The sequence below is a fragment of the Amyelois transitella genome, chromosome 12 (assembly GCF_032362555.1).
Source record: "Amyelois transitella isolate CPQ chromosome 12, ilAmyTran1.1, whole genome shotgun sequence".
NCBI lineage: Eukaryota > Metazoa > Arthropoda > Insecta > Lepidoptera > Pyralidae > Amyelois > Amyelois transitella.
In genome coordinates this window covers 8,455,164-8,476,751 of record NC_083515.1, presented here as the reverse complement: position 1 = coordinate 8,476,751, position 21,588 = coordinate 8,455,164, and the positions used below count along the sequence as shown (strand labels likewise).

General features: G+C 39.4%; 1 protein-coding gene across 1 annotated transcript; it reads right to left on the bottom strand.

The window, feature by feature from the left end:
• Positions 1-117: 117 nt before the first annotated feature.
• On the bottom strand, positions 118-17,231 carry LOC106142548 (maternal protein tudor). Its single transcript, XM_013344342.2, has 16 exons — positions 17,092-17,231; positions 16,871-16,991; positions 15,807-15,936; positions 15,282-15,587; positions 14,456-14,603; positions 13,671-13,812; positions 12,988-13,113; positions 12,409-12,512; positions 12,044-12,135; positions 11,259-11,365; positions 9,963-10,074; positions 9,194-9,334; positions 8,701-8,810; positions 7,094-7,198; positions 5,166-5,374; positions 118-2,295 (listed from the first exon to the last, which is right to left on the bottom strand). Coding segments are annotated over exons 1-16 (2,103 nt in total). The 5' UTR covers positions 17,094-17,231; the 3' UTR covers positions 118-2,147.
• Positions 17,232-21,588: the final 4,357 nt, after the last annotated feature.

The following is a 21,588-nucleotide window of genomic DNA, read 5'->3' as shown; positions in this document are numbered from 1 at the left end:
GCTTAACTTTAAAATTGTAACCTCTTTTGGAAATAATAACAATGTGATATATTGGAAAAAATAGTTTTATTTCGTAATCAGTCAAAGCTGTTACTTAACATACAATATTCAACACATCGTATCGATTCGATAACTAAAAATAACATTTATACTGGAACAAGTTTCTCACATACAAGGAAAAAAAGTCACTATTTATATGTTAGACAAGCCCTACATTTAATGTAAGTTGTGCAAAACTGTCGGATAATAACCCAAAATATGCGATAATTTTGCAATAGTTACCCGTTAAATATTAGTTGTACTAGAAAATTGATTTTATAAAATGTATTATATTTTAAAAATTCTAAAGAGTTTTATTATTGGGAATGTTGAATGTTGTATTTTTGCTTGCAACTGCAGTGATTATTCTTTTATTTACATATACAGCCAAGGGTAACAAAGGGTATGGTACCAAACCCTGATTTAATATATAATTTGGTTGGATATCCAAATTAATGGCATTACAAGAATAATTTCTGTACTTCTATCCTGTCGTTCAGAATACCGCCTTAAATCTAAATATCTCATGAGTATTCATAAAATTGAGTACTTTGAGCATTTTTTCATTCACACTATCACAGGCGCAATTTTTCAAACATACTATAAAAATATACACGAGTCTATCGTTTTTCAATTGATAGATTGGCTTGAATTTGGACTACTCAAAGGTCAGATACAGATTTTGATAAAAAAAGATTTAATTAATACGCACTTGTTTTTTATTTAATTTAGTGATGATCTACATTTTGATTTTCATGTTTGACCAGCAGTATTAAAATAAGTGATGTTCCGGATAATTAATTATCCGCGGGACAATTAAGATCCGTATCTGTATCCGTTACTTTTCTCACGGATTTTTGACGGATCTTTTACATTATTAATTTTATTTTGTAATAGGACATAAGGTAGAATAAAAAAACTATTAAGTTCCATAAACCATTAAAATTATAATTTATAGCATCACTTTACTAACTATGAGATGATGAGAAAACTAAAAATTAATTCTAATTGAATGACTGTTCTAATAAAGTAAATTAATACTGCTGCTTATATAAAGTGTAAATATTAGATGACACAAGTGAACACAAGAAAATTACAAGAACTTGAAAACATTATTAATCATAATTGAAATTAAGTAATGGTTAATTGTATTTCAAAGTATTTCAAAAAGAGTAACTTGGCAGCTTTGTCCCCCAAAAGTCTGTGACGATGAAGATCGTAAACAATACCATGCACCGACACCGATTAAGTAAAAAAATAAAGATCCGTATCCGTGGATCTTGATACTAAATATCCGTATTCGCGGATACATTTTAACGATCCGGCACATCACTAATTAAAATACATGGCATTTCGTGCCAACCTACGTAAATTGCCGTGTACTTAAACTCCTGGGACCTGATGTTAGTCCTGGTTGCTTCCACATCTCTCTGGAGAGAAGCCAGGGCTGCGCCAGTGACCATGATCATGGATTGGATAAGTCAGGTTCTTACACGAAGCGACTACCGGTAGCCTATGTGTAATTTGCATGGGAACCCCTAGATTGGAATATATATATATATAATTATTTCTTGCACTATGTATCCGGCCTGCTACACCTTTATGAATACGTCAACAATACAAGAAAGTGAAGAAGCTAACATACCGACGAGCATACAAACAAAATATATAATACTTCATATAATGCGGCCTTTGCCATTGTCAACATAAAACTAAATAAACTTAACGTTTGTCATACGTTAATTCTGAAACATCAAAAGAATTTCGGCGTCGAAACAATTACATAGTATTAAAAAAAATTAATCAATGATATGACACCAAGGGCTTTAAATCTAGTTATCACTTTATTAAAACATACGCACAGTTCTAACAAAAATTTACAATGGAAGAAAAACAGAACAATCTTTCCAATTTCGGTAAAAAATTCAATAATAAGAAACCTAACACTTTAACGAAGAACACATTTGCCAACTCTCAAAAATAAATTTAAAAATTGAATTTCTCAGACTATTCAATATAAGTATAATAACAAATTTAAACTCAGAACATGCTTTTGGCAAGAAAACTTACAATCGAGTGGTTTTAATTTTCATTTGCTTCGTATCGGGTCAAGGTAACACTTGTTTTCTGTTCACATTGGTGTCATCTTCTATAGAGTAGTCCTCTATCACCACTATATCCAACTTTGCGAGTTCATTAGCGAGGTTGACATCATCGTCGAATAGTTCAACCGTTATTTCGTCGTAGTCGCGGCCTCTGGATATTAAAAAAAAATTGCGATCAAGTTACTGTTGTGATTTCACATTCGATAAATAGTATTTTTGTGATAGATGATTACAGGGCGTCGGCGGGGGAATCGTTAATCTTATCTCGGAACATTGTCGACGCTCTAATGGCGAGGGGAACATCGTGATGGAAGCTGCACATTCAAGTTACTAGATGTGTGCCTATGATCCAATATGAGAGTCAGGTTGCGGAGGTCAGACAGGTGTCGCTTCTTGTGTAAACCTGATTTACTGATAAAATCAGACCTTGAAAAATACATAAAATCACGCCTTTTTCCCGGAGGGGTAGGCAGACTACATTTTTCCGCTTGCCACGATATCTGCATACTTCTTTCGCTTCATCCACATTTATAAGTCTCTTCATGCAAGCACGGAGGTTTCAGGTACTCTTGACCTAACCCTTTGCCAGGACGTGCTTCATTTGATCAAGATGCATACGTTCGTCTAGATTCTATTGAAAAATCTTTCTTTCATAATATAATAATGATTTATATGTCAAAGGGGAACCGGGTGCATGCCCAAGCGCGCACCTACAGCTTGCAGCCGTTGTCAGGAGAGAGTGTGTGATGGAGAGGAGGAGAGAGAGAAAGAAAGACGGAGAAAGAGAGGGGGAGAAAGAGAGAGGGAGAAAGAGAGAAAATGAAAGAGAGCACTGACACCACGTGCAGCTGCAGCGTGCGCTGGTACACCAGGTCGTGCAGGCGCTGCTTGGCGAGCGCCCACAGCTTGCTGTCGCTGCTGGGGAGAGAGTCAGAGATAGAAGAGAGAGCACTGACACCACGTGCAGCTGCAGCGTGCGCTGGTACACCAGGTCGTGCAGGCGCTGCTTGGCGAGCGCCCACAGCTTGCTGTCGCTGCTGGGGAGAGAGTCAGAGATAGAAGAGAGAGCACTGACACCACGTGCAGCTGCAGCGTGCGCTGGTACACCAGGTCGTGCAGGCGCTGCTTGGCGAGCGCCCACAGCTTGCTGTCGCTGCTGGGGAGAGAGTCAGAGATAGAAGAGAGAGCACTGACACCACGTGCAGCTGCAGCGTGCGCTGGTACACCAGGTCGTGCAGGCGCTGCTTGGCGAGCGCCCACAGCTTGCTGTCGCTGCTGGGGAGAGAGTCAGAGATAGAAGAGAGAGCACTGACACCACGTGCAGCTGCAGCGTGCGCTGGTACACCAGGTCGTGCAGGCGCTGCTTGGCGAGCGCCCACAGCTTGCTGTCGCTGCTGGGGAGAGAGTCAGAGATAGAAGAGAGAGCACTGACACCACGTGCAGCTGCAGCGTGCGCTGGTACACCAGGTCGTGCAGGCGCTGCTTGGCGAGCGCCCACAGCTTGCTGTCGCTGCTGGGGAGAGAGTCAGAGATAGAAGAGAGAGCACTGACACCACGTGCAGCTGCAGCGTGCGCTGGTACACCAGGTCGTGCAGGCGCTGCTTGGCGAGCGCCCACAGCTTGCTGTCGCTGCTGGGGAGAGAGTCAGAGATAGAAGAGAGAGCACTGACACCACGTGCAGCTGCAGCGTGCGCTGGTACACCAGGTCGTGCAGGCGCTGCTTGGCGAGCGCCCACAGCTTGCTGTCGCTGCTGGGGAGAGAGTCAGAGATAGAAGAGAGAGCACTGACACCACGTGCAGCTGCAGCGTGCGCTGGTACACCAGGTCGTGCAGGCGCTGCTTGGCGAGCGCCCACAGCTTGCTGTCGCTGCTGGGGAGAGAGAGAGAGTCAGGGATAGAAGAGAGAGCACTGACACCACGTGCAGCTGCAGCGTGCGCTGGTACACCAGGTCGTGGAGGCGCTGCTTGGCGAGCGCCCACAGCTTGCTGTCGCTGCTGGGGAGAGAGAGAGAGTCAGGGATAGAAGAGAGAGCACTGACACCACGTGCAGCTGCAGCGTGCGCTGGTACACCAGGTCGTGGAGGCGCTGCTTGGCGAGCGCCCACAGCTTGCTGTCGCTGCTGGGGAGAGAGAGAGAGTCAGGGATAGAAGAGAGAGCACTGACACCACGTGCAGCTGCAGCGTGCGCTGGTACACCAGGTCGTGGAGGCGCTGCTTGGCGAGCGCCCACAGCTTGCTGTCGCTGCTGGGGAGAGAGAGAGAGTCAGGGATAGAAGAGAGAGCACTGACACCACGTGCAGCTGCAGCGTGCGCTGGTACACCAGGTCGTGGAGGCGCTGCTTGGCGAGCGCCCACAGCTTGCTGTCGCTGCTGGGGAGAGAGAGAGAGTCAGGGATAGAAGAGAGAGCACTGACACCACGTGCAGCTGCAGCGTGCGCTGGTACACCAGGTCGTGGAGGCGCTGCTTGGCGAGCGCCCACAGCTTGCTGTCGCTGCTGGGGAGAGAGAGAGAGTCAGGGATAGAAGAGAGAGCACTGACACCACGTGCAGCTGCAGCGTGCGCTGGTACACCAGGTCGTGCAGGCGCTGCTTGGCGAGCGCCCACAGCTTGCTGTCGCTGCTGGGGAGAGAGTCAGAGATAGAAGAGAGAGCACTGACACCACGTGCAGCTGCAGCGTGCGCTGGTACACCAGGTCGTGCAGGCGCTGCTTGGCGAGCGCCCACAGCTTGCTGTCGCTGCTGGGGAGAGAGTCAGAGATAGAAGAGAGAGCACTGACACCACGTGCAGCTGCAGCGTGCGCTGGTACACCAGGTCGTGGAGGCGCTGCTTGGCGAGCGCCCACAGCTTGCTGTCGCTGCTGGGGAGAGAGAGAGAGTCAGGGATAGAAGAGAGAGCACTGACACCACGTGCAGCTGCAGCGTGCGCTGGTACACCAGGTCGTGCAGGCGCTGCTTGGCGAGCGCCCACAGCTTGCTGTCGCTGCTGGGGAGAGAGTCAGAGATAGAAGAGAGAGCACTGACACCACGTGCAGCTGCAGCGTGCGCTGGTACACCAGGTCGTGCAGGCGCTGCTTGGCGAGCGCCCACAGCTTGCTGTCGCTGCTGGGCACGGCGACGCCCGCCAGCCGCACGCGCGCCGCCTGCGCGGGCAGGGCGCACCAGCGCGGCGGCAACGCTCGGATGTCGTTCTCCTTCACCCAGACCGTGTTGCCGTAGTCGACGTACATCACCTGTTATAGATAAATAAATATATAGATAATAATTAACATACATACATATGGTCACATCTCTATCCCTTGCGGGGTAGACAGAGCCAATAGTCTTGAAAAGATTGAATGGCCACGTTTAGCTATTTGGATTAATGATAGATTAAATATATATATGTATATGGGTGATTCTACAAAATTATTAAAGTATTTTGTAGAATCACCCATATCTTTCAAAACGAGTATCACTACATAGTATAATATAAAGCAAAGTCGCTTGCCGCGTACCGCTTACATCTTTTTGCAGTTCTTTTTAAATAAATAAGAGTGATTGAAGAGGAAAGGTTTTATGTATGCTACCCGTGCGAAGCCGGGGCGGGTCGCTTGTCTTCTATATAATTAAATATCATTGACAAACTGACATCAACGCTTAGCCCGAACCACTATTTCTGGAGACATGAACTTAGGCATGTAGATTAATTAATACGTGATTTAGGGTGCGAGAGGATTTCCCAAAATTCCCATGGGAACAAAAAAAGCAGGACTATTCGCGTCTCTATCTCTAGGCTAATAAAATAATAAAATTTTAAATAAATATACAATGAATCTAATTTTGTACAGAAATAATGTGTGTGGCTGAATTTAATCATCCTCATGGCTTAAGTCTCGGTTGCGTCCTGTGTAGGAAGACTCCGGGGTCCGCCTGTGATTATAATAGTTTGATTCAAATAACTGTGTTATAAGGCTATGCGATTGTGGCGCCCTCTCTAAGCCAAATGCCATCAACCAATTACAGCGGAGAATTTGAACTCTAAGACTCAATATCGTCGGAGCCACGTTTCCCTAGACATAAAACCTGTCAATCAGTGGACTCTTATACAGGGTGACTTTTAATTCAACTGCATAAATTTAACTGTTAAGTGTACTCATCTAAAGGATATTTAAAAATGTTAATAGAAAAATATCAGTTCATATTTCAGAAAGTACGAAAAAATAAAAGTATCAAAATCCACGATCCTAAATATCACCCCGGCCGGCGGAAAAGCGACGCGTAAGATTCATAGGTCAACGACACAATTCATTCAGCTGAGCGATCTCGACAACTCTGTACTTTACTTGATCTTGATACTAGAAAAATAATTTATTTTTCAGACATTCTTTTTGTAGTATTGGTCTTTAATAAAGCGTGTGACGTAGTTTTTGAGGGTTTTTTAAATGTGAAAATGATGACGTTTAATTTAAATAAAAATAGGCTCAAACAGCTCAGAAGCATGGGTATAGTCTATGTTTAAAAGGATGCAGTTGTTTTAAATGTCACCCTGTAGAATAAAGATAAGATGATAGGATTATTATATATTTAAATCAATAATTCTGTAGTTTCACCTCAGTATACGGACAAAACGAACGTACATTGATCAAATCGGATACGTTTTGGCAGAAGTACAGGTCAACAGTACCAGTGACCGACGAGCTTGTATGAAGACAGTTATGAATGTGGATGAAGCGAAAGAACTATGCAAGGATCGTTAGAAGTGGAAAGATGAAGTCTGTGCCTACCACTCCGGGAAAGTGGCGTTTTTATATATGTATGTATGTTTACCTCAACCAGTAGACGTAGTAGTAGTATGTGACCAGTGAGATGGCAATTGACAGAAGTAATTGGAAAAAACTAACATACTGTGCCGACCCCACGTAGAAAGTGGGAAAAGGTAACGACGAAGAAGAAGAGAAGAGTATGTTTACCTCAACATTTTGCTCAGCCCTGCAGAAATTGACGACCCGCGCTCGGTACCAATTGTTGTCTAGCGGGTACAAAGCTGCCACCATCTCGCCCAGGGCTGGAATCATCTGAAACAGTGGTGATTTCCATTTTATTGTTCTTCTTCTTGGGGAACCTATTTGGTTTTTTATTTTGAATAATTAGGGCGATTCGTGGCTGGCTCCGAAACATTAACGTTTAGCTTTTTGCAAACAAGTAATGGTATCTAAGGTATCTTATAGTGAAAATTTGGGATACGATTGGTGGGATAATTGATGATGATGATGACGAGACAATTTATGCCTTCGATGAAAATAGCTTACCATATACTGCACAACATACATACATACATACATAAACTCACGCCTCTTTCCCGGAGGGGTAGGCAGAGACTACCTCTTTCCACTTGCCACGATCCCTGCATACTTCCTTTGCTTCATCCACATTCATAACTCTCTTCATGCAAGCTCGGCGGTTTCGGGCACTTTTGACCTGACCCTTCACCAGGACGTCCTTAATTTGATCAAGATATGTTCGTCTAGGTCTTCCCACCCCGACCTTTCCCTCCACACTCTCCTTGTATATCTGCTTAGTCAACCTGTTTTCATTCATCCTCTCCACATGACCGAACCATCTCAACATACCCTTTTCTATTCCTGTAACTACATCTTCTTTCACATCACAACATTCCCTTATCACGCTGTTCCTTATCCGGTCACTCAATTTCACACCCAACATACTCCTTAACGCTCTCATTTCCACTGCATTTATTCTGCTTTCGTGCTTCTTTTGCCATACCCAACTTTCACTCCCATACATTAATGTCGGGACCAACACGCCCCTGTGCACAGCCAGTCGAGCCTTTTTGGATAGTTTCTGACTGCTCATAAAGGCATGCAAAGCTCCATTCACCATGTTCCCCGCGTTCACTCTCCTTTCAATATCACTATCACACACTATCACTGCACAAACAAAGAATAATTTGGCAAGAGCACTGTCTCCAAAAATTGATGTAGGTAGGTTAGGTGCAATTCACTTACATATATACTAGGTACGACGTATTGTTAGTTTATTTTAAATTATTTTTAGATTAGGTGTTTCATTAGTCTGTTTTAATTTTTTATATTTAATCCTTTTTAAGTGTGAGTTCAATGACATGATTATTGCATAACATTTGCTCTCTTTCTCTCCTTTACCCTTAAGCATTACGTTAGCTCTTTTTAAGTAAGTTTAATACACTGCATACACCAATTAGGTTACTTAACTGCAGAACTTATTCTCTTGATTTTTGAGGTGTTCTCTGGAATATTTTTCACATTTATGACCAGAGGGGGTTAGTGTCACCTCAAAAATCAAGAGAATAAGTTCTGCAATTAAGTAAATTTGTATATAATGGTGTATCAAGAAAGAATTCACAGTGCAGTCAGCAGTGACCCCTCAGACTTCTATGGGACCACACGGACACTACTCTTTCGAATGCAAGAATTTTTCAAATTGGACTATAAATACCGGAGATGCCGTAACATACATAAAATAATTGAGAACCTCTTTTTTGAAGTCGGTTAAAAAAAGGGGGTTGCTATAAACTCACCGTCAGTGGCTTATATGCCAGTCGTGAGGCAGGACTGTTCATGTCACGAACCAGAGCCGATAATGTGGTCGGCGGCAACACCACTCCGAAACTCGGCACGGGTGGTTCTTCTGCGAAAACAAATACGATTGAAGAATTACCACTTTTATAAGTCGCCTCGATAATATTTGACTGCGTGAAATAGCGCAACATGCCAAATGAAAACTCAATAAAATGACGACCTCATTAACAAGTACATACATACATATTATTAGGTTTATATTATTAGCTGGTATGCTTTTATGATGGAATTGATATTCAAAAATGTCAGGTTGCTAGCCATCGCCTAAAAGAAGAATCCCAAGTTTATAATCCTATACCTTAGTCGCCTTTTACGACGTCCATGGGAACGAGATGGAGTGGTCCTTTTTTTATTGGTGCCATATGGCACCTGATAGGCGCTATGCAAAAATTAAGCCGTCTGCGCAGGTAACTCATATCGTTCTATACATACCTATATTTTCGTCGACAAACTGTACGTAGGCTCTGTTATAGTGGCAGACGTAAGTGACAACCACTTTGTGCCAAGTGCCGGGGGCGGGCAGCGGCAAAGTCTGGCATACAAACGCTTCCACTTTGTCAAGAGTCCAGCCGTCTATAAGAAAAAAAGAACTATAGAATTCTAACTGAAAATATCTTTATGCTTACTAGAAGTCATCTCTAACAAAAATGTTATTCCATAATTTAAAACTATTTATTATTTTTGAATTTCATTTTTCTCTTTCTAACTACATCAAAAAACAAGAGACACAGGTGCATCGAATAAAATATATTAATCTTCTTGAAATATCATATGTATTTAAGAGTCTAGAGAGGGACATCTAGGGAATCTTTCATCTCGGTAAAAAAATAGTTCTCATAGGATTTGCGAAAAACCTGTAGGTTTTTGTAGGTGGCGTTTAGGAATTATATATCTAACATTATATCCAAAATTCAGCCAGGAAAAAATTACCTTGACTTTTTAAAATTTCATCTGTTACTTTATAACCACCAAAAAATAAAAGACGGTGTGATCAGAAAGAGATATATAGCAAAAATATTCAAATTTTTTGTTTTTTAATATTTAAAAAATACTTAGGAGTCTCTTTATAACCACCAAAAAATAAAAGACAGACATATAATCAGAAAGAGATGTATAGCAATAAATATTAAAAAAAAATTGTATTAAAAAAATACTTAGGAGTTAGGCTTTCAGTTATATAATATATTAGATTATAATTTACCAGGGTGTTTGACGACGTGCCTCTTCTTGCAACGGGAGCCCTTGAAGCACATCTTGTCCTGCCCGCCCTTGTAGTTTTTGCAGATGTCGAACTCGTCGCGATTGTGGTAGCCCTGAGTTAGTAACACAGATTTAAATAATCTATACTAATATTATAAAGATGAAGAGTTTGTTTGTTTGTACGCGCTAATCTCAGGAACTACTGGTTCGAATTGAAAAATTCTTTTTGCGTTGAATAGACCATTTATACGATGAAGGCTTTAGGCTACATAAAATCACGCTGCAACTATAAGGAGAAAAAAAAACGGGGAAAATTAATCATCCTTGAGGGCTTCAACGATACCCAAAATAACTATTCCACGCGGATGAAGTCGCGGGCACAGCTAGTTCCGTTATATAATACCGCTTTCAACTTCCTCCTGGCTTTAGTCCCGGTTGCATTCTCAACGCTCTGGAGAAGAGCCCAGGGTATGCCTTGGCCATGGATCCTGGATTGTGTGTCAATCAGGTTTTTACACGAAGCGACTCCAATCTGACCTCCGCAACCTTTGTAGGAAAACCAAACCCGTATTAGATCGATCATGGTTACACATCCAGTTGTCTAAATGTGCAGGTAGGGAACCTGTTTTCCCTCACCTAAAGAGCATCAGTTAGTATTCAAACTAATGTACATAACTTAACTTACATACATAACTTCCAAAATAGTCATTGGTACATGGCCGAAGTGGTATTTGAACCTGTGTCATTCTGCGCATTACAAATACCAGGTTAACTTACTAATTCGACCACCTACGCTGTCTTATAATACAGTATTCTAGCTTAATAAATCTGAGGTAAACATGATTTTAAATATAAAAATTCAGATGAACAATTCCAAAGCAAAAAATGTGACGGAGAAAAAGGATTTTGCAGTTGGTCAGAGTACTATAAATGTCGGTTACACTTCTTGAGAGAAAGAGTCTGTAGTACGGAGGAATGAGATAGCTAAGCCACCTCGCCTTGATTTGCATATGAGAAGTGGACCAGGTATGATTTAAATTGGAAGCGACTGCCATCTGACCTGACCGTTGGTGTTGCTATATAAAAAGCAGATCGAGCGCCGTGATTGACAGGTCAACTTTATTTCTGGTCAAGTTTTGTATGGTGCTCTGATGTGCTTTATTTGGTGATCTGCCGTGACTGACAGGTCAGCTTTAGTTCTGGTCAAGCTTTGCATGGTGCTCTGATGTGCTTTATTTGGTGATCTGCCGTGATTGACAGGTCAGCTTTATTTAAATTATGGTCAAGCTTTACTTACCGTGACAGCTTCCACGGGATCCTCATACTCGGGGCAGTTTGTGATGTAGTTATCGATATCGCTGTCCACCAGCTCCGGCGGGCCCGTCGTAGGTACGTTCTTGTCAACTGCGTACAAACGAGTCATATTTTTTTTTTCATTCTTATAGTCACGTCTATATCCCTTGCGGGGTAGACAGAGCTATCAGCCTTGAAGAGACCGGTAGACTACGTTCAGCTGTTTGGCTTTATGATAGAATTGAGATTCAAATAGTGACAGGTTGCTAGCCCATCGCTTAAAATAAGAATCCCAAGCTTATAAGCCTATCCCTTAGTCGCCTCTTACGACATCCGTGGGAAATGAGATGGAGTGATCCTATTCTTTTTTATTCATCAATCATTAAGTCATATTTTTATGTATAATAAAGATGTAGCAATGATTATTTTCTGTAGTTATGTACATTTGTTTAAATGCGAACCGATGCTCTTATGGTGAGGGAAAACGTCGTGAGGAAACCTGCACATTCAGACAACCATGGCCCACGAGTTTGGTTTCCCTGCAAAGGCGGAGATCAGACGGGAGTCGCTTCGTTGTAAAAACCCTGACTGACACACAATTCAGGATCCATGGTCAAATGAGGATAATGTTATAGCCAGGAGAAGGAAGAAAAAGAATAATGAAGAATTGCTGACTTCTTAATAAAATAAAAGTAAATTTGCAAAGTGAAAAACGTTGTATTCAAAAGAGCGACACGCACGTATCTCTATAGGAAAATTTTGCATAAAATGTATAAAATAAATACTTACTTGTAACAGCGAGTCCTTCTTTTACCATCAGATGGTTGAGAGACTCCGGGCAAGAGGGAAGAATCACGTATACACCCATCGATTCCGAAGTACTAAAACAAAAATATAAATTAATAATCTGCTACAGGAATTCTGCACCACTAATTTATTTATTTATTTACACATAACAGAATACAACATTACGATAATAAGATAAAAAGAAATAGTAAAAATTGGGTCTGGGTATTCCTATATGTTTATAGGCTACTCTTTATCCCGGAGTTCCCGCGGGATTTATTTCACGCGGATGAAGTCGCGGGCGGCTCTAGTGTCATAGATAAATACTGTTGGTGAACCTTAAAAAATAAATAAATAGGTAAACCTACTTGTCATCGACTTCAATGTGGCACTGGACGCCGAGATAGAGTCTTAGGAACTCTTCCTGCTTCTCTGTCAGATCTTCAGATTCGTCGCCTACCGTCAAGTCAATCTAGAATAGGGATTATGACAAGGTCTTAAAACAATATCGTTAATAACATAATAGAATACAGGTAATTAAATACTATACGTAAATTTTTAGTTTTAAAATGTTAATGTTCATTCAAAATACGATGGGAATGATTCTACTCGTGCACCTTATCCATTAGACCATCGACCGCTCCAAAGTGACGTAGTTTGTATGTACCTACATACATAGTCACGTCTATATCCCTTGCGGGGTAGACACGAGCCAAAAGTCTTCAAAAGACTGACAGGTCACGTTCAGCTTTTTGGCTTGATGCTAGAATTGAGACTTAAATACAGACGCTAGCCCATCGCCTAAAAGAAGAATCCCAAGTTTATAAGCATATCTCTTAGTCGCTTTTTACGATATCCATATCCATCCAAGGAGTGGTCCTATACTTTTTTTTGATGGTGCCGGGAACCACACGGCACGATTACATATGTATGTATGTAACACTCACCCCCGCTAGATGGCAGCAGCGCGCGTAAGGCGGGCTCTCACAGAACTGAGGCACCAGCGGTTGAACGCTTGTGATGGGCCCCGAGCGCATTTCACCCGTGTCCAGGAGAAACACTTGAACTAAGTCCTGAAAGAACAAACATGCTATATACCGACCAAAACATATATATAAATACAACGTCTTTGGCGGCCGACAAAGACTTTGTCTGTAACACAGGTCCCGGGTTCGAAGTCTGGCCAGGGTATTATAAGAAAATAACTTTTTATTTGATTAGCCTGGTTCTTGCATGTTTATTTATATAAGTATTTATTATAAAATAAAGTATTTTCAAGTAAGTAGGTATCTCGTTACACAAGTTTCAAACTTACTTCGATGCTAACTCATTTTATGTAATTTGTCCTGTATATATTTAACTGATTATATTATGTATATACCTACTAGCTGTCCGGGCAAACGTTGTTTTGCCATATAAATTATTTTAAGTAATTTAGGGGTATGAAAAATAGATGTTGACCGATTCTCAGACCTACTCATTATGCTCACAAAATTTCATGAGAATCGGTCAAGCCGTTTCAGAGGAGTACGGAGACAAACATTGTGACACGAGAATTTTATATATAAGATATAAATATATATATATACGCAGATAGATTGATCTACAGGTAAAGCAAGCTTTAATTTACCTCAACGAGTTTGATGAAGAAAGCGCGATAGTACGAATTGCCTTCATCATCTAAAAAGGCGCAGTAGGTAAGTGACGTCACTTCCGTCACCGTCATCGGCACGTGATTCATCCTGTAGTAATCTGTCATGTCTGTCATCAACCTGTGTAAAAGAAAATCATAGTATTTACTTACACGCGAATGTCACCGAATAAGAGACCTTCTTTATTTTATTAAACTTTTTATTAAAGTGGATTTGTTCTTTTCGTTTTCTAAATTCTAGTGCAAGAAGAAAATAAAAATTTAAATAAAAAATTAGGGAGCGCATATATTCGCAGATACGAATATTCGTTACATCAACGTGAATCACCCTGTAGTAATGTCATTAACCTGTGACAAAAAATTTGATAACAAAAGTCAAGTTGTGGTTCCCGGCACCAATAGAATAAAGAATAGGACCACTCCATCTTTCCCATGGATGTCGTAAAAAGCGACAAAGGGATAGGCTTTTAAACTTAGGATTCTTTTAGGTGATGAGCTAACCTGTCATTAATTGAATATCAATTCTATCATTAAGCCAAGCAGCTGAGCGTGGCCTGTTGTTTTTTTCGAGATTGTTGGCTCTGTCCACCCCGCAAGGGATATAGACTGTGTTATGTGTAAAAATCATAGAGTAAGACTACAGACTTTGAAGTTAGACAGTAGTGGAATTGTTTTCTGGGTTTTCGAAGCTATGGTGACGATTAGTAATAAAAAAAAAAACGCAAGACATTCGCAAAAATTCGTCATGACTAATGCGTACTCACTTATAAACAACCTCAGGATATTCAATGATGACCCAGAATGATGTTCCATCCACACTCATAATGGTGGCTGGATACAAACGGTCAGTCTCAAGAATAGTTTGTGCAGGCAGGTTGTATGGGTCATTGCCCGATGAAGTCGATGCACCTTCTGTAAATGTATGTGCTTTTGATTAATAAATATATACATAGACAAATCCATACTAATTCCATTATTAAAGAGAATATAAGCTCAAAATTAAATGGTCCGATTTTGATGGTATTTGGCACAGAGACAGACAAATAGAAATGGTTGTATTTCCAAAAGAGGATACAAGGTATAGCTTAATCACGTCAACAAAACCTACAGGAGTAACATAAGATACTTGTACCGGAAATTCTCACGGAATTGAAGCGCGCAATAATTTGTTCTTCAACATTGTCTAAAAAAGTTTTAAACTCAATAAAGAATATTCCCATTTGCACTCATTTTGAGCGTTGAAAATTGAATGATTATTAAAAAAATATATGTAGGTATCCGATATGAATTAAAATCCATAGACAAAGATTACTTGCTTCAAAAAGCTTATAGATTTCCGGCACTAATATAAAAATGAATAGGACCACCACCACCTGGATTCCGTAACAGGGGACTAAGGGATAGCCTTATTAACTTTTGATTCTTTTTTAAGATGGGCTAGCAACCTATCACTATTCGATTCTAAATTTTATCATTAAGCCAAACAGCTGAACGTGGCCTATAAGTTATTTCAAAAATGTTGACATGGTTATATGTTTGTATGTAAAAGCTTAAATACATCATATAAAAAGAAAAGAACAAAAATATTACCATTGATATTAATGTTTTCTATCCCCGTCGCCACTTCGCACTGGACCTCCTTATCCTCGCACTTGTTAGAAGGGACACTCTCCGAAGAGCACGAATTGCTTGAGAACTCAATCAGTATCTGCTCCTTTTTGGGCACCTTCACTTTTTTCAACTCCGCTGTTTGGCAAAAGTGTGGGCAAGTGGTTGTTTTTGATGGAGCTGATTCGCTGAGAATGTCGATGATGTTGAACGGGGTCGATGACGGAGGCGGTTTAGAGTTGCAGTTTTGTTCCAGGACTGGGGTAAAGTCCATGCATTGGGTGTTATCTATTGGGAAAATATAAAATTAAAACATTCGTGTATTATCTTTGTTTTCTTTCGTCACTTTAGATAGTTTAATTATTATTCATACTAAATACAAACTTTAATTGGCTACATCTTCGATCAAGTATTAAAAAATATTATCAATGAGTAAGATCAAGTATAAAAAATATAAGTTTAATATTTTTTATACGTGATCGAAGGGCTAGATACAAAAAGACATACCAAGTTTCGCAAGAGCGAGGTTGAAGTCAGTTATGAGATACGTGTACTCCTCTAGCTGGTGCATGCAGGACAGGAACCTCTCCTTCAGCTCTGATGGCTGACAGTTCAGACACCGTACAAAGCTCTGAGCCTGCAATGGTCAATTTACAATAATTAAAATAGTACTAGCTGCGTCCCAGATAGAAATCAGCCCTGATTGAAATGATGGGTAAAAGTATCTATATGTTTTATTCTACCCACCCTGTGCACTTTATTCATGTACAGTAGAAGCTCCATTATCCGAATCAATTAAAACCAGTGGTAATTCAGATAATCGAAAATCCGGATAATAGGTTTTATAGTCAAACAATATTTGAAATTTAAATGTTATATTATGTAATGAGTTTGACATATGTACCTTGTCTTTTAGACAAAAGGATTTAAAAAACAATTACATATACATATGTATGTGTGGTTCAAATAATAATGAATGACATTGTAATATGTACCAATGTTATTTACAATTTTGGTTGAAAATAACTTGTTACTGAACTTTGACATAGTGAATCACATCATTTCATTGCAGCCAAATCCCTGATGCGCTTCAGTTGTAACAACTGTAAGGAATCCTATTCCTCCTGTCTTTTAAACCACTTAAAAGCTATTTCTAGAGCTTCAAAAGCTTTTGCGTGAGATGGTCCTTGACATTCATCTTCAGTTTCAGTCTCTTCTTTGAGATGAATACGGGAGTAAACATTTGGATGCACATTTTAACTTGTCGCTACATGTCTAGTTGCGGGGTACTAGAGCCATGACGCGAGTTCGGATAATCTATTCCAGCAGGACCGAGACAGAAACATGATGGACAACATGATTAAAATAAAACTATGATGTTTGTGTCATCATCCTGTGGCATTAGCCCTTGTTGCATTTAGACTTTTATGGAGAGCGCCTTAAAAACATTTCAAGTATGTTCAGTATTAAATAAAACCAGAACTAGTTTTAACTTTTAAAATTGCAAGAAGGTAGGTACACGCAAAAATTTGCTTACACAGCATGGCTAACACAATAAAATATGGACATACCTGCGTTTCTAATCTTTTGATTTGGTTGATAGCTTGGCTACTTTTATCTAGAAAAGAGTTTACCCGGGCTTCAAGTTCATTTTGCCGATGAATAGTCAGGGTCGCCAAATCGACAAAACTCCTGCAAAAAGTAAAAACATGCTTACCTTCATTGCATTTAATTTCAAATCAGAATTACCAATAAATGCTTCCGAAATAATTAACACAACTGAGTTACTTACATTTTGCTTGATTGTTTCTTTTGTATTAAACATAAAATTCGAAAACCTTTACATTCGTAAAAGTTTTATCCTTTCAGTTTCACACCACACTTGACCACACAACTTTAGTTTTTACAGAAATTGTTTGACAGTTCAATTTAGCGAAGTGAAGCGACTTTAAAATGACAGGAAAAGAATGAATGATCCCGAATCATAAACTCGATTCTGAAAAGTAAATCAAAAGCAAGTTACTGTCATACCATAAATTGTATGCTACTTGACGCTAGATGTCATGGACAAACATCTCAACATTTCATTATTGGGCGCTAGATGGCAGGCAAATATTTTATCGTGTACGAAGGTGTACGTAAATAGGAAAATATCGAGTAAGTAGGCTACATAATCAAAGAGCTTTTGTAAGTGATTACTAGTTTCTAGGCTTTTCAACAATATTTTCATTTATTATACATACATCATTTAGTCTTTACAGAGTATTAAACAGAACTGTAGAGATTCAAAATGATTCAAAGGTTCAGCTGATATTGAATAACGGAATTGGGATTGCATCGCCTATATGAAGAATTCTCAGTTTTATGCCTTTGCCTTGATTTATATATGTGCGTGAAGAGAACCAGCTGGCACACCATGTCTCTTCTTTAGAAACCAAGGTGGAAACTTACACTGAATGCGCTTATTCCCTAAGTCCACTTTTACGAGATATAAATACATTATTAAAGTATGTTTTTTTTTTAATATTATGCAGCTAAAACATATCTACTTAGACTTAATTGTGTGATTAGTCACAAACTCAGTTTAAGTCTTATGAACATTGGTTCTGTCTACTCTGTCGGGTATGAAGACATTCCTTTTATGAATTCTTTTCATTTGTAGGTATTAAAGTAGGCAGAGATTTAATTTGAAATAATCTGTACCTTACTACTAGGATATTACTTCTGTTTATTGTTTTTGTGTAGGTACATAAATTGATAAATACTTAAATAAAGCCGAGTTAGGTACTATCTAAATGATTGTATGGCGCCAGGTTGCATTGTTATCCTCGATAGCCAAACTGAATTTAAAACTAGGAATGATGTATCATGGTTTTGAATTGTACGCATGGTTCTGCCTAGTTTGCTTTCTTTACTCGATGTGAACGCAGCTTACTACAAATAATATCAGTCATACCTACTAGGTCTTTAGAAAAACAGACCAGCATTTTCATTAGAAGGTCAAACTGAAACGATCCCAAAGCAGCAGTTCTCATTAGCTGACCGGCGACCGCGCGAGTTACGCACTTCGTTTCAATTAAAAAGACCAGCAAACTAAACAAGAGCCGCGTAATAAATTCAGGATACCACGGTCCCGCTCTACTAATTGGATTCACGGGTCCGAACAAGCAATTAGAGCGAGCGAGACAAACAGTGTTTCTGGCTAGCTACAAATTACGAAGATTTTGATACTATTTATAGATGGTTTATTCTAAGGTTCTCTTTTAATTTTGAAATTATTGTTTTTTTTTTAATTTACGGGACACTTCAGGGCCATAGAAATTTGAAAATTTTCGATTGCGTGATTGGCGTGTTTTGTTTTTTTATTTAACCAGGACTAGATACAGGATGTGATTGAAAAACTGACTCCTGAAATAAAGCCGCCAGCCATATTGTTTGGTTGCTAGCTAGCGGCGTCGGCGGACTATTATTAGTGTCGCGAGTGAATCGCGCCAGGCGGGGCGTTTAACTTAATTTGAAGTAATACCCCGGACAGATACTTACTCTGATCGATGCTAATAGCTTTTATTGATATAGGGTATGTGTTATTAGTTTACTAGCCGATCTAGCGGCAGTTAGAGATCATAAATTTCGCTAATAACTCCATTTGATGCGGTCGTGATGCCGTCAAATTGCTGGCTGTTCGTTGTTTTGAGTTATTAGACGTATTATACTATGATTGGATTGTCTTTTATATTTTGAGTTGCGTTACCATAGGTGTCTCCTATTTCTCCTTTTTGCACAAAGATTAGCAAAACATTGAAGAGAGAGAGATAAGAGAGCGCGACTAAATGAAAAGGCATTCATTTTGTGCAGCTTTAACCAAGATTCATTTTAACTAGTATGGCTTGGTTCCCGTGTAATAGTTGCAGAGTTTACATGGGACAGGAGAGATGAAAAAATTCTGTCTTAACCAATGCAGGATCATGGTCATTAAGTATATGAGTTGTGATTTGATTAATGGGGATGATGTCTTTTTTTTTCATTTTAGATAAGTAGATCTGGCGGATAAGGAAGGACTATGGACAACTCATTACCTTGATGGAACAAAGTAATAATGACAGTTGTGCTAAATGGACTCCATTACATACTAAATGGACTACACTAGATGATACATGTATCCTGCTTAATCTCTGTGTTGCTGTTGTTTTATTTAGCCATAGCGACGACATGCCACTATGTCAGCTGCCATGAAAAATGGTGCGCTACCGCAATTAACTATAATTTCTTGAAAATTTATGGACTTCCAAGGTGTTGCTGTGACAAAGGTCGTTTAGACACAATAAGTATAAGAATTACGTTCATAAATTTACGAATTGTTTGGTATATAACAATAACGTAATTAAGTACAGATGTTAAAAGTTAACTTACTTAGGTACTTACAAGACAACTCAAGTATATATTGATATAAAATAAGTATCGTTTTGCACGTATTCCTAAGTAGGTATACCTACGTGCAAAACCTATGGCGATCTTAAAATGATTATTTTCCACCTTCCACCAGGGATCTTGTGAATTATAGGCAAGACTCTACAGCTATACCAGATAAGCCATCACATAACAAAAATAAGGTTTCTACTTAGAAAACTTATTGAGTAAAACGGAATATAGGTTACTCGCATTAATCAAGTGACCGGAGAACACATAACGCGGTATGTTCCCGGTATTTAATATGTAATTAAAGCTTTTCAAGCATCACTTCGGGGCTAATTACCAGTCTAATTTCGATTACGCTGAGAAACATAAGTTGGCCCGCGGAGGCGTCAATCCGCCCCTGAGGAGGACCGTTTACACTACTTGCACACATAAGTTGTTAGTTCACGTGCAAGTTCTAGCAATTTTTGAAATTTAGCCCGTGTTAGTTGATAGATGACGTGCAAGTTCTAGCAATTTTTGAGATAACCCGTAGGTTTACAGTTTACCATACATTCTATTTATAACGTTATTTTAAATGCCTACTAGCTACCACGAGCGCTTTTGTCTATGTTGTATAAGATGGGCATTTCTTCTTTACCTGTCGAATTGAACAGTTCGTTTCGCCTAAACAAGGACTGAAGTTAAGCTGCGAAGATCTATGCAATGCAAATTAAACACGTAAGAAGATGGTAAGTAAATTAAATTTTAATCGTGTACTTATTGGTTTTACATTTAAGGTATAAAGTTTAAGTTATTTTACATATAACTTAAGGTTTTCTGATACGAAAATGGGCCGTGTTATAGCCAAACTTTATGAACACATGACGGGTCACTTGCATGATTTAAATTGAATAGTTGAGCATGCTATTGGATTTAGGAATAACATTAGCGATAAAAGTTACTTTCCATGTATCTTACACTTAGCTTAATTCAAACGCAGCATCATTTAAAACTATGTATTCATACATATAATTATTAACAGCATGACACCTATAATTAAAACATAGTTAGACCGCAGACGCCTCCGAAGTTCAAAGTAATAGAAAAGTACCATTACACATGAATAGCATTATACATTAAAGCACGAATGTTATCACGTTTTTACGTTGAAACGTGATTGATGTTACATAGATTAAGACCTCATTTCACTGGAACGAGCGCCAGTAAATTAAGCTATAGGGCTATTAGCAGACATGTTAATTTTTAATTTGTACATCATGGTTACAAGTGGAAATTGGAAAGTTTTCAGTATCACGAGGATTATTATAGTATACTATAAGTGGTTTTCAGATTTACAAAATTAATTATCTGATGTTCAGATTAAGAAAAATGAGAAAATAAAATATTATCCCTTTTTAACGTTCGTGAATAAACTCACATTATCGAGCACCATCCTGGATATAAGGACTCAATATTGGCAAAAAACGCAAACAAAGTTACCTGCCTAGTTTTCTTCTTACACAACTTAGAAACTACAGTCAATTTGAAGTAGATAATAGAGTAGGACTGTCCATTCCGCCCCTATAAAAATTTTATACCTATAATTGTATTTTCCTAATTAAACTCACACTGCGCAAGTTACACTTCAGTTCCAATACGTGTCAAAATACAGTATCGATTTAATAAACACCTTGAGAACGCGCACTTTTGTCCGGTGAAGAATGCAAGTCACACAATAAGTAGTATACAGAAACGTGTTAACACAAACGCCTATAAACACACCACAGACAGAGGCGGGGCGTTATTAAGATGTCATGTCGCTTCGAAAGAGATAGCAAATACGTTTTTTGTTAGGACTGTACTGACTTTCACATTGGACAAGCGAACAGGAAGC

Excerpts from the sequence above, each read along its gene's own strand:
- LOC106142548 (XM_013344342.2), bottom strand. Across the intron at positions 12,513-12,987 it reads GCTGCTGCCATCTAGCGGGG|ATTGACTTGACGGTAGGCGA; the intron begins GTGAGTGTTACA and ends TCCCTATTCTAG. Across the intron at positions 7,199-8,700 it reads TGGCATATAAGCCACTGACG|ATGATTCCAGCCCTGGGCGA; the intron begins GTGAGTTTATAG and ends CCACTGTTTCAG.